We start from the raw sequence: 14,533 nt of genomic DNA, 5'->3' as shown, positions 1-14,533 counted from the left end.
TTCAGTAGGCCAACATTTCGGTATTAAAAATCATTTTTGAAATTGGGCTTATTTAATATTCTAATTTTCTGAGAAACTAAATTTTGGGTTTTCATTAACTGTTAGGCCTTATTCACACGACAGGGTCTGAGTGTCGGCCGATAAAAACGGTCGTTTTGCATCCATTCAGATTCCGTTCCGGGCCGTGTTGCCGTTTTTAACGGCCTATTTTCACCCGTTTTTTCCCCTGTCCGTTTTAAAATCAGATGAATTTAATTTGTAAATTTTTTGCCAGACACCGCCCCCTGTAGGTAGTGCCACACAGCCCCCCTGTACATAGTCACCCCCCAAAGATGGCACCCCCCCCTACTTTCCTGTAGGGGACAGCTCCAGGAGAAGTCCCTCATAAGAGAGAGAGACAGAGACAGAGAGAGAGAGAGAGAGAGAGAGACACAGAGAGAGAGAGACAGAGAGAGAGAGAGAGACAGAGATTCAGAGAGAGAGACAGAGATTCAGAGAGAGAGAGAGAGATTCAGAGAGAGAGAGAGAGAGAGAGACAGAGATTCAGAGAGAGAGAGAGAGAGACACAGAGAGAGTGAGAGTGAGAGAGAGGCACAGAAGACACGGCCGTCACTTGGAGAACATTCAAGTCTATGGGAGCCAGGAGGCCGGGAGAACGACCGAAAATAGGGCATGTCCAATTTTTTGACGGATGAATTTCTAGCAGTGCTAGAGTCCCGAGCAAAGAGATAGTTCATGCTCCGCTCAGGACTCTAGCAATAGGCAATGTGACAGCCCCTTGCGGTCATGTTCACGAACAGCACATGAAGCAAGAGCTCAGTCACGTGGGGCTGTGTCGGAGCGTCATCATTATTAGAAAAGCTCCAGCACTTCCTGAATAATTCATGAGATTTGGACTGCACCATTTAGTACAGAATTTTCAATTAAAAGTATATTAGTAAGTTACTTAGTTTCACAAATCTATTATTGCAATGCAATTTTTGGTCCCGGGATAACCCCTTTAATTATATTATTTATTTACCGCATCATTATACCACCTTATTATTCCCTGATGGACTCCACGCAGCTAACATATGCCCCCACATTTTAAATTGAGTAAAACTTTAAAGAAAACTACCACAGCAAAATCCGCACTCTGAAAGCCAAATGGCGGTCCTTTTGATCCGGCCAGTGCGAACACATATCGGGTGGTGTTGTACTCGAGAGAGGCCCTTAACTATTTATGGGGTGTGTGTCTCAAGTGGCACAAGCTGGACCCAACATATTGGACACTGAAACTGCATATCAATGGAAAAATTTTTACTCTGCAATTTCTGCAAAACCACTTGGGCTCAAAATGCTGACTACACCCCTAGATGAAGTCCTTGAGGTGTGTCGTTTCTAAAATGTGGTCACAACTCTGGGATTTCCACTGTACTGCTACCTCAGGACAATGCAACATGGTGTCCAAAAACCAATCCAGTAAAATTTGCACTCTAAAAACCAAAATTGCGCTCCTTCCCTTTTAGAGCCCTGTCGTGTGTCCAAACAGCAGTTTATGACCACATATGGGATATTGCCTTACTCGGGAGAAATTGCTTAAGTAATTTTGGGGTGCCTTTTCTCCTGTATTTATTGTAAAAATTAGCTAAAACGACATATTACTGGGAAAAAAAAAATGATTTACATTTTTACAGCTTAATTATGAAAAGTAATTTTCAATAATTTTTTGCTTTAACACCTCTGGAGTCAAAATAGGGATGCACGGTGCATCAAAACTTCGATACTGTTTCGATACCGTGCACCCCCAAACGGTTCGATACTGTTATTTCATGTATTTCGATACTAAGCGGCCGCACAGCTTAGTATAGTAGCACATGAATGTATGAGAGCGGGGCTGCGGCTGTGTAATACAGCCATTGCCCCGCTCCTGAGTACTGACAAGTGCGTGCCGTCAGGATGATGCGATCGGCGCTGCACTAATGAGCGGCGGCACTGAAGACAGAACATGGCGGGCGCACTACAAAATACCCCCATGTTCTGTCTTCAGTGCCGGCGCTCATTAGTGCAGCGCCGGCCGCATCACTTCATGCTGACTGCATGCGCACTTGTTGTTAGGAGCAGGGCAATGGCTGTATTACACAGCCGCAGGCCCGCTCTAAAAGTGCGGAGATCAGAGAAACCTCTGATCTCTGTCGCTATTCGCCTGAATACTGCGATCAAAGCTGACTGCAGCATTCAAGAGGAAGTGAGAAGGGGGGATGCCCCTTGGATCGGATCACAGAAATCCCTGTGACGCGACTGACGGACATACCATATATGGCCAGACAGCCCAGTGTCCATTGAAGGACCCCATGTCTGTCTTACCATATTTCCTATTGTTAGGGCATACTACGGTATGTCCTAACAACTGCCTGTGTACTATCCTACTCAGGCTAATGTACTAGCATATAGATATATGCCAGTACATAAAAGTTTAAAAATAAAGTAAAAAAAAAAGTAATATTAAATAAAAAAAATACACATACACCTTTTTTACAATAAACATTAAAATAAGTCTCAATACATAAAATATACACAGTCTGTATTGGCGCGGCCGTAATAACATGCAGAACAAATTTTTTTGCGCCATTTATGATGTCTACGCTGTAAAAAAATAAAATAAAAACTGCTTTCGTTTACCTATTGTGAGGCACGAGATGTGATGATTAATTTAACCTCATGTGCCTCACATTAATAGTAATTAACCCCATCATGTACCTTACACATTAACCCATTATGACTGAGAAACATGATGGGGTTAATTACTATTAATGTGAGGCACATTCAAAATTCATCACACCTCGTGCTTCACATCAGAAAATGGAAGAAGTTATTTTTTTTTATTACTGTTGGCAAAGTATCGTTTTGGTATCGAAATCGCAATACTACACAAAGTATCGGTATCGAAGTCCAAATTCTGGTATCGTGACATCCCTAAGTCAAAATGCTCACTACACTCCTAGAAGAATTCCTTGAGAAGAGTAGTTTCCTAAATAGGGTACCTTTTTGGGGGTTTCCACTGTACTGGTACTTCAGATGCTTTAAAAAATGCGACAAGACGTCAGAAAACCATTCCAGCAAAATCTGCGCTCCAAAAGCCAAAGAGAGATTCTTCTTGTCTAAACCATGCAGTGTGCCTAAACAGCAGTTTATGGCCAGATATGGGGTATTGCTGTGCTAAGGAGAAATTGCCTAACAATTTTTGGGGTGCTTTTTCTCCTGAAATCCATGTGGAAATAAAAAAGTTTGAACTAGAACTATATATGATTGGGGAAAAAATACATATTTTTCATTTTCACAGCCCAATTCTAATAAAAATTCTTTAAAACACCTGTGTGGTCAAAATTTTCACTACATCCATAGATGAATTCCTTAAAGTGTAACTCCAAAATTAGGAACAAAAATAATAAAATACATGGCTTAATCCTACTTGAAAATACAAATAAATCTCTATATAAATTGTGTTTCTACCTTACGCCTGTCTGTAGTTATCCCCCATGGTCCTTTCCCAGCCATAGATTTTCATTCAGCTATGGCTGGCTGTGCAAATGGGCGTTCCCTTCCGGGTCCTGACGTGAACTAAGGGAACTGTGCCCAGCACAGTTCCCGTGTTGCTGAGCGTGTCTGCTAATGAACGCACTCGGCAGGGCATCCAATCAGGGTTCAGAAGCTCCTGCTTCTGTATCTGTCTCACAGTGGCCAGCAGCGGCCTCTATTATATACTAACACAAGCCTGAATCAGGAGCATGCACGCTTCCTGCGTCGCTCCCAAGATGTATCTGTTCTCCCTAGAATCTGTATCCAGCCTCTGTTAGAGCTGGATACGGATTCTTCTGGACAACGAGCATGCATTGCTCAAGTAACAGCAGGCAAACCAAAAGGAGATAGGAGTGAAGATAGTATAACAGTAGGAAAACCATAGGATATTAGTAATAACTTTACATTATGAATATGCTTATATTTTCAATTAGAAAACAGCAATGAAAGGTTTAAAAAAATGTACAGGTACGCTTTAAATGGCGTAGTTTCCAACATGTCTTTTGGGGGGGCGTTTCCTATGTTTTGGCAACTCAAATCCTCTTCAAAGGAAAGGTGCCTGAAAAACATCCTAATGAAAGTAGGCCCCAAAATCCACAAGGTGCTCCTTGGTTTCCGAGGCCTGTATTTCAGTCACGTAGGACACTAGGGCCACATCTGGGATATTTTTGAAAAATTCCTGTTAACACCTGCTGTTTTACTGAAATAAATGGATGTACAAAAAAAACAAACAAAAAATACTATTCAAATTTGTACATTTCACCTCCACTTAGCTTTCCTTCCTTTATAACGCCTTAAGGGTTAACAAGCTTACTAAATGCTGTTTTTAATACTTTAAGGCAGGGGTCTCAAAGACGCAGCCCGGGAGAGGAGAGAGCAGGCCGAAGGAGGAGCGTGCTGGCGCTCCTTCATGACGTCATCAAGGAGTGCAGTCCCTTTCCCACGCTGCTAGATAATTGGCGATAGGTGAGCAATGGCCACACAGCTCCCTGTAGATAGTGTCCCGCACACCTCACCCTTTTGACAGCACTACACCCCTCCCCTCACTGTAGTTAGCTCCATTGGGGCTCCTTCTAGGAGATTAATCCCCAGCTAGAGCGTTGTCAATACTCTGGCCGGGGATTCCTCTGCTGGAGGAGCCACTGAAGTCACTATCCATGTATGGACAGTGACTTCACGGGCTTCTCCAGCAGAGGAATCCCCGGCCAGAGCATCAGGGAGAGGGAGCCCCAATGGAGCTATCTATAGGGTGTGTGTGGCACCATCTATGGGGGGGGCGCGGGGTTGCACTCTACATGGGGGGCGGCGCGCGGTAGCACTCTACACGGGCGGGGGGGGTTTGACGCGCGGTGGCACTCTCTACGACGGGGGCGCGCGGTGGCACGCTCTACGACGGGGGCGCGCGGTGGCACGCTCTACGACGGGGGCGCGCGGTGGCACGCTCTACGACGGGGGCGCGCGGTGGCACGCTCTACGACGGGGGCGCGCGGTGGCACGCTCTACGACGGGGGCGCGCGGTGGCACGCTCTACGACGGGGGCGCGCGGTGGCACTCTCTACGACGGGGGCGCGCGGTGGCACTCTCTACGACGGGGGGCCCTGTGGCACTCGCTACGGGGGGCACTGTGGCACTCGCTACGGGGGGCACTGTGGCACTCGCTACGGGGGGCACTGTGGCACTCGCTACGGGGGGCACTGTGGCACTCGCTACGGGGGGCACTGTGGCATTTGCTACGGGGGGCACTGTGGCATTCGCTACGGGGGGCACTGTGGCATTCGCTACGGGGGGCACTGTGTTATCTATGGGGGGAGGCACTATCTACAGAGGGCACTGTGCAGTATCTAAAAATGGGCTGCCCAATCTTGACATTCTGATCTCTGCCAAACCTGCCAACTGAGCCGCCAGACTGCATTTAGTGACAAGAACTGGATTGTTAAAATAAGCATGTGGAGTAAACTCGCAAACTTCCGGTAAGTTTAAACCGAACGGTGATTTTGTATTGTATCAAATTTGAAAGTAATGCGGTCCGTCAAACGTAAACATTTTTCTACGTGCGGCCCATTTACCCAGCTGAGTTTGAAAACCCTGCTTTAACCCCTTCCCGACATTTGACGTATCCATACGCCAAAGTCTGGAAGGGGAAGTATGGAACGGGCTCACGGAGTGAACCTGCTCCATACGATGCCGGTGTCGGCTGTATATTACAGCCAACGCTTCAGAGTAATGAGCGGGATTGCGCTCGAGCGCGATCCCGCACGTTTAACTCGTTAAATGCCACGGTCAATAGAAGCATGTCAGAATCACGATATTCTGCAATACATTAGTATTGCAGTATATCGTGCATGCGATCTAACGATTGCTGGTTGAAGTCCCATGAAAAAAAAGTTAAAATGAGTAAAATAACGTTTTTTTGTTATGTAAAAAAATAATAATAAAATATTAAAAGTTCAAAAACCCCCCCTTTTACCATTTCCCCCCTAGAGCATAGTAAAAAATATAAACATAATTGGTATCGCCACGTCCGCAAAAGTCTGAACTATTACAATATATCATTATTTAACCCGCACGGTGAACGCTGTGAAAAAACAAAAAGGCCAGAATCTCTATTTTTTGGTCACCTCATCTCCCACAAAAAATGAAATAAGTGATCAAAACGTCGCATGTACCCCAAAATGGTATCATTAAAAACGACAGCTTATCCCCCAAAAAAATAAGACACGGAAAAATAAAAAAGTTACGGCTTTTGGAAGGTGGGGAGGAAAAAACGAGGCTGCGGCAGGAAGGGGTGCAATTTTTAAAATAGGATGATTTATGAGGTATTTCTAATATATTGGCCCTTCAAAGCCACTTCTAAACTGAAGTGGTCCCTAAAAAAATAGGTGTTGCACATTTTATTGATAATTTTAAAAACTGCTACTAAACGTATAAACTTTATAAAAGTCCTAAAAAAGAAAAAGTTTAAATTAAAAATGATGATGTCTACATATGGAAGACATATTGTAAATGCTATTAATTTCCTAATTTGTGTGGCATCCCCAACTATTTTAAAAGCAGAACATTTCAAAATGGGGAAAGCACTAATTTTTCCATATTTTCATTACATTATGGGTTTTTTCTTATATAAAGAGTAAACATGTCGACCAAAATTTACCTCTAACATAAAATACGAATCACAAAAAAACAAACTCAGAATCACTCGGATAAGTAATATATTAAAAAGTAATTACCACACAAAATGGCATGTCAGATTTGAAAAATGGGGCTGTCTTGTAAGGCCAAAACTGGCTTTGGCGGCAAGGGGTTACGCGTTCCCAAGGTGCGTTCCAAATCTTTAGTGAGATACCAAGTAGTGAGACTAAATGGTTTAACTATCAATACGATGTAATCTTGCAACATGTATTTACTAATTTAAAAAAACACAATTTAAAAAAAAAAAACAACATTCCATCTGTGTCTCTTTATGTTTGAGTGTTTCTAAACTGTCCAAAAATCATTTATGGAGTAGGCATCTTTTGGCCATCATCAATATTACATGTCCTATCAGCAGCATGTGAGAAGTGGTCTCTTTGCTCTTCACCAATTTCCAGCATCCAGCATATATTTTGATTCAACTTGTAGGTGAAGACCACATGTCGAATGACCACTCTTTCAGCATTTAAAGTGCATTTTATGTTGTAGTAGCAAATTTTAAAGTTAATGCATATATTTTTTTTTGCAGCAGCAAAGTTGCAGAAAGATAATTCTGGCTGTTAACTACAAATAGAGACTTCTACGTTCATCAAGTTGTATGTTTCCAGGAAATAGGGTACACTCATTTTAGGTGTAAAATTCCCATCCTTTTATAAAAGTTTTTTTTTTTTTTTTTTGTTTCTTTGAAATTATTTGCTGCTAAAAGACAGATTTTTACTTGAATCACCAGTTTCTTACATAATACAAACCTTTCATCTTTGGCCCTACTGACCAGCGATGTCGTCAGTGTCTCAGATTTCTTCTGCCAACTACTGGAAGTTTCAATTGGATTTGTTTTTTCTTGAAAAAAAAAAAAAAAAAAAAAAAGAATCAAGAAATCATATTTTAATTAAAGAGTATGTGTCTTCAGAATCAGCCGTCATATATGTGTGTACATGAGCAATACTAATTTCTGGCCTCCCATACACAGAAAGGAGAGGAGATTCTATTCTTCTATCGCGCGCGTGCACGCACACACACAACATTATACAGCAGTAGTGAGTAGTATACTGTGAATCCAGCACTGAGGTGAGACAGTAGAACACTAACTAGTAGCAGCAAAGTCACTTCTATTGGCCAATCCCTCTCTGCAGCTACTCCCTCCTCCCTCTCCATAGACTTCTATCGGCAGAAGCTGTAATCTGATCTCTCAGTGAGCGGATAATCCATCTTCATTACGGTCTCATTGAAGACTGATTTTACCAGTGAATTAAGAGTGAGTGATTAGTATAGGAGGCAGGGGAGGAGGAGAGGAGGAGTCTGATAAGTAGAGGTAATTTTTCTGTAATAAGGTATGATACAAAAGTATCTTATTACAGCTTTTAGTATTGATTTATGAGGAAAAAGTTACTCTAACAGTTGTAACCACAGTCTATATAGCATACAAAAGCAAGTCCGTCAAAGAAAATAATTTAATAAATAGAAAAGAATGAATAGATAGACAATAATGCAAGGCTGCAATTTTTTTTCACAAAACATTGCAACGCCGCAGAAGGGGTAGTTCACAGTTTTTTGTAGACCGAAAAAAAAAAAATCTGCCTTAAAACTCCTTCAGAAATATTGAGGAAGATTTTGAACTGCCAGAGCGGTTTTAACTCTTTTTTTTTTCTGCGTTTATTTACCCACGGCTGTGGAATCTAATGCAAGGACTGTGGGCACAAATGCAGCAAAAAATGCTCTGAAACGAGCACTGCAGGTTTTTTTTCTGCTCCTATTGATTTCCAAGGTTTTAAGAGGTCAGATGCGGGAACTGAAAGAACATGCCGCTTTTTTTCTCTGCGAAAAACTACCCGGGAAATAAAACAAAACACCTCTGCCTCCCAATGAGATCAATGGGGGCACAATTTCAGCTGTTTTGGTGCCGATTCAGTTTCTACATCAAAATCAGCGACAAAAAAAATCGGTGTGAATTGACCTTAAAAGAAGGGTGTCGCAGAAATTTATTTTTTTTATATATCAATTTGCTTTTAGTGTTTTATTAAAAAATATTTTATTTATTTGTGTTTTACTTTTTTATTTTTGAACTTTTACTGGTCTATGGGGGCTGCCAATTTTTTTTCATCTCTGTATGTGTCGATTAACGACACATACAGACATGGAATACGGCACATACAGCCCCATAGTGAATGCGAACGGGACCCGTTCCATTCACTATGCTGTATGCCGTCTGTGTGGGAACGGCGCATTGAACAGTGTGTGTGGAAACAGTCCAAATTGAAGGTCTTCGGCCGAGCGACGTCCGGCGCCATTTTCTTGTGGACCGGAAGCCGCGGCCAGACAGAAAGATTACTACTTCCGGTCGCGGCTTCCGGACTTGTGTTCTAATGCAAGCACTTGGAGCGAAGGGAGCAGACTGAGCGGACGGACCGGAGGGAGCGGCAGGTAAGTTATTTCTCTGTATGTACGTGTTTTAGTGTGTGATTACTACTGTATGTAAACCTACTACACTGTGTGTTCGCTCAAAAAATGGCGACACACAGTGTAGGAGGTTTGAACGTTCAATCCCCTCCTTTCTCCTGGCACTAGCCAGGATAAAGGAGGGGGGATTCTGTGAGCTCACTAGAGCGAGTGTGTCTTCTCAAATTTTGCAGCATAAAGCAATGTGGTTGCTTTATGACATGCCAATGCTGCAATTTTGGGAATTGCTCCACCTAGTGACCAGCACTGGGAAGTGTTATAAATTAGAACCTAATTTATAATATCGTGAAAAAATTAAAAAAATTAGAACAATGTTTAATCATTTATACACTAACTGTTTAACTAAAAAAATAATAATTTTCTAGCGACACATTCCCTTTAAGCCCCTATTCACACAGCAGCGTCTGGCTGTCGACCGTTAAATACGCCCAGTCACTATTTTCTCTTGTTTTCATTTCAGAGTATAGAGAGCTTGGTCTGATCCCTCTGCTTTAGCATTGATTTCTGGTGCTTTCTCTGCTATTTTTGACTATCTACCATGTCCTCACAACTATCGAATGTAATGCAGTTTTTGGGTGATTTCTTGGTAATTCGGACAGCAACAGCAGATGTTGATCGAAGAACCAAGGAGGGTTCACAAGGTGATAGGCCACTGTTTTAGATGAGGGGGCACAGAAGTCAGAGGAAGGGTCTCTTTATGTTGTCAGAATGTACCCAGGGCTCTAGGAGGGTGTCGGACAGGGAATACAAAAGGTGGCGGGAGTGGTAGGGGCACTATGAGGAACAGAAAGTGGCAGGGAAGTCTCATGGGGTACAGGGGACACTGAAGAGGATTTTGAACGTTATTTGTGGTGGAGGGCACACATGGTGGTTGAGGCTCTGTGGGAGGAAGGGGAGAGTGGAATAGGAGGCAAAAATTAAGAGTAGGTGAAAGCAGGGCTGTATTTAGAAAGGATGCTGCCCTAGGCACTTTTAGAATTAAAGTCCCCTATAACTCCCTAAGTTACGGAAACAGCGTAGCTCGCTGACAATGCGGCTCCAGCGTTGGACCCAGGAAAGTCAAGTATAAAAATTTATTTTTTATAATTATTTTATTTATTTTCTTGTGTGTGTTTTTTGACAGGTTCGGTCGTTGGACTAATTCGGATTCATGGACTACTACGAAGACAGCATATTTTTTTATTCTCAATAAAATATATTTTTTTGTGTCTGTTTTTTTTTTAAACTTTATTACTACCGCCTTAGTAATGACCATTATCCGTTTCACAGTGTCCATTAAGCCGATGAAAAGGCGAACACTAACCCCTCATTATTACTCTGGAACCCACCACCACCAGTGGTACCGGGAAGGGCCGGGGATATTATTCAGTATCCGACCATCTGAAGTGAGAGTCGGGCACCGGGGAGGCCACAGGCTGGCATTATTAGGCTGGACCCTTCCCATCCTGGTAATGCTAGGTTGCTGCTGTGTTGTGTCTGGCTAGTAATGCAAAATGAGTGGTACCACACATTTTTTCTAAAAAAAATTAATAAATAAACAATTAGAAAAAACGACATGGGGTCGCCCCCACTTTTCAAAAACGGCCACATAAAACATAAAAGCAGCAGGCAAGCATTACCAGGGTGGGAAAGGCCATGGTTTTTGGGCTTAATAATACCAGCCTGCATCCGCCACGGTGCCCGAACATCACTATAGATGTCCCAGGGCAGAGAGCTAGCTGATGCTCTGCTCGGGGACTTCAGCACTAGAGAAGCTCCTGAAGTCACTGTCAAATATGGAAAGTGCCTTCAGGAGCTTCCACAGCGATATTGCTTCAGGGCAGGAACCCTTTTTAACAGCATCCAAGTGACAGCCGTCTTTTACATGGTCCCATTGAATTGTATGGGAGCCGTGTCGCCGTGAGAACGGCCCGAAATAGGCCATGTTCTATTTTTTGACGGCCGTCAAAAAAAATCACTCAAGTGAATAGCCCCTTATGGGGTTAATAGATTTTAATGTGTTAAAAAAAAATGGCCGTCACTTGGCCTTTAAAACCTGTTTTGTGAAATAAGATCATGGCACTCTATCATAGGCCTACAGCTCGAGTTAACGGTCTTTTGTCTGCTTCCCTGCCTGTTACCAATGGTACGAGACAGGGGTGCCCACTTTCACCTCTACTGTATGTTCTGGTCATGGAGCACCTGGCTGTGGCACTGCGGAATAACCCCAACATTAATGGCATCTGTGTTGGTGCTCGGCTTCATAAGTTAGCACTCTATGCTGATGATCTTCTCCTGTACATTACAGATCCTATGATTTTATTGCCGTCCTTGACTGTGGAGTTTGAGCGATTTGGACATTTAAGTAATTTTAAAGTCAATTACTCTAAATCTCACGCCTTGAATAGATCTTTAGCTGCTCCTCTCGCTGTTTATCTCGCTCAGGTCTTCCCGTTCAAATGGCAGCCCAGGTCTTTGAAATACTTGGGGATACATATTCCTACTCATTTGTCTGAGCTGTTTAAACTGAATTACACACCTGTCCTACAGCGTACTTTGCGAGATTTAGAGGTGTATGGGGGTGGGTGATTGTCATGGTTTAGGAGTATTAATGCTGTTAAGATGGATATATTGGAGATATTTTTGAACATATTTCAAACTGTCCCTATTGTGGTGCCCGCTGTCTTCTTTAAGACGTTACATCGGGCCATAACCAAATTTGTGTAGGGCTCCTCTACACTTCATTTTCGATTCTCTGTCCTTAGCCATCCTAAACTGGAGGGGGTGTGGGTTTACCAGATTTAAAACGATACCACCAAGCTGCAATCATCATGAGTCTAGTGGACTGGTTCCGCTCACATACTGTTAAGCAATGGGTGTGCATTGAGAAAAGTATGTCCTCTCTTGCATGGTCTTCTTTGCCTTGGTTGACTAGTTCACAGCGACCAACATCTTCTGTGCCTTTCCTCACACGTCAGTTTCTTGTCGTTTGGGAACGGGTCATTGGTGTTCTGGACCTCGCTAACCGTCCGGGTCCCTTGACTCCTCTTTTTGATAACCCTTCCTTCCCTCCGGCCGTGGGTGTAGATACATTTCTGTTCTGGTGAGACAGGACGGGGTGTACTTAGCTCAGACCTACACCTGATGGTGAAATTCTGTTGCTTGCTACTGTTTCGGAGGCCTGCCCAGGGACACGCTCAGTTTGGTGGTCATGCTTTCAATTACGGTCATATCGCTCTTCCATGGGAGCCTGTCTTTCAGGATAAGACTCCTTTGGAACTGTATCTGTCCTGGTCTTCTGCTCCTTCTCATATGCTATCCTATCGACATGGGATCCTCCGGCCTAGTTATTCTTGCTCTCCGTTAGCATTCCCCACGGCATGGGATGGGGAAATGGGCATTCAACACTCTGCAGAGGATTGGCAGACTTCTGTTCTCTTAGCCCATAAACTGCTGACTTCCTGTTTTGCACAGGAAAAAAATTATAAAATTCTCACTAGATGGTACCGTTGCCCTTCCTTTCTACATAGGATATTTCCGCAGATTGCTGGAGGTGTGGGGGTGCTCCTGGAACTATGTTACTTATTTGGTGGGATTGCCCTAAGCTCCGTCCCTTTTGGTAAAAAGTATTTGATCTTGGGAACAAGCTCTTTGACACTGCTGTTCCTGCTTCTCCTTCTATTGGATTGCTTTCCATGGTTCCTGGATCGTTCCCACACCTGGAAAGGGGCGTCTTTAGGCATTTTCTGACTGCAGCTAGGACTGTAATACCACGTCATTGGAAGTCCACTAATGTGCCTTCTTTGCAGGAGTGGGTAATTGAGATGAACAATATTATGAGAATGGAGGAGTTGACGGCTGCCGATCGGGGAAAATCCGAAATATTTGTTCAAACTTGGACAGTCTGGTCACTGTTTCAAGATGGCTCTGATGTGTGTCTCTGGTTGGATGGACTCTTTTGAATGCTCATAACGCTGCTTATCTGCTGCTTTCGTTTTTGTCTGTGTTTCCCTTTGTTGTCTTGTCTTTTTCGTGACTTTATCGGTTGAACTTTAACAACTAACATACCATTGGTATAAGTTTCTTGGGACTGGTTTCCCTGCATATTGCAATACTTGTGGTTATGGTTATAGTGATGATCTTTACCATTGGCTGTTATAATTTTTGATATCTGGGTTGTTGCCTCCTCAAATTATTTCTTCATGTCTTTGCAAAAGAATATTGTAAAGTCTTGATTTTGTAGCGTCCATGGCCACGGGTCGTCGGATTTACTCACCTCCCGACGCCCGCAGCCATGGATCTGTGAGCGCTGGTCCCCATCTCACTTCCGCTCCGGTCTGCTGTGTCCCGTAGGGTGGGCGCGTACGCTCATGCCCGCTCTTAAAGGGCCAGCGCGCGCACATGAAAACAATCATCATCATCAATCCACATGATTTCCTATAAGAAGGCCCCAGCCCTTCTGATCCTTGCCTGAGCGTTGTTAGTTGATCTCAAGTCTGTCTTGAAAATGGTCCCTTAGTGTTTCCCATGCCAGTTGTTACCCGTTCTTGTATCCCGTGCTGTGTTCTTGTTCCTGTGCCTACTAGTTGGAGTCGTGTCCTACTGTACCTGCTGTCGTTTGCCACAGTCCAGTGTCTTCTACCACGTCTTGTACTGCCCGCCACGTCTGACGCAACCTGCTGCACCGACCTCCATCCGTGCTGAAGCCACAGCCACCCGGGTGTTATGAACTGCCATTAGACTATTGTATAGACTGAGACCTGGTCAGCTGCCTCTCCGCTACGGCAGAGCGGCCTAGTGGGTCCACATACCCTGTGACCGTGACAGATTTTCATTGCACTGCGTGCAGAATTTTGAAATATTCTGAAATATTTTGTATGCTTTTCTTATGCTAATAAAATTGTTGATAAAGAAAAAACAACAACCTGTTTTGTGAATAAGGCTTAAGTGTAAATATAGTCTAATGGAAAAATAATTGTGCTGTTAGTCCAACCTTTTAAAGGTATATATAAGGAAATCTACTTTCTGCATCAATTCATCAGATATTTTAAGAACTCTGCTAGAGGTCATGCAATAGGAATTTTTATTAAAAGTGTAAAAATATGTCCTGCTTATGTGATGCACACACTGCTTGCAGGACTGATTACAGTTCATGTCATCAGAGCTGCATCTTGTAACGAATCGTGCAACAGTGTGTCCGTCATATGACCAGGTTAGATTTTTATTCCCTGGGAGTAAACAATGAAAATTGCTACTGAATGACTGCAAGCTGCGATCTTTAACCCCTTCCCGCCATTTCACGTACAGTTACGTGATGGGAGATGGTGTTTTCCTGCAACTCCACGTAACT

At 43.3% G+C, this 14,533-nt stretch overlaps 1 protein-coding gene across 2 annotated transcripts in view; it reads right to left on the bottom strand.

Annotated features, from left to right (window-relative positions):
- CENPC (centromere protein C) overlaps positions 1-14,533 on the bottom strand; it is a 525,969-nt gene that overhangs the window by 444,781 nt on the left and 66,655 nt on the right. For both annotated transcript variants that reach the window (XM_075861598.1, XM_075861608.1), the window contains exon 7: positions 7,497-7,587. In XM_075861598.1, the coding sequence (XP_075717713.1) occupies positions 7,497-7,587 (91 nt within the window). The remainder of the gene's footprint in view (positions 1-7,496; positions 7,588-14,533) is intronic.

Source organism: Rhinoderma darwinii, chromosome 1 (assembly GCF_050947455.1).
Source record: "Rhinoderma darwinii isolate aRhiDar2 chromosome 1, aRhiDar2.hap1, whole genome shotgun sequence".
Classification (NCBI taxonomy): domain Eukaryota; kingdom Metazoa; phylum Chordata; class Amphibia; order Anura; family Rhinodermatidae; genus Rhinoderma; species Rhinoderma darwinii.
Note: the sequence above shows the minus strand (reverse complement) of the source record. Positions and strands in the feature narration are given on the sequence as shown.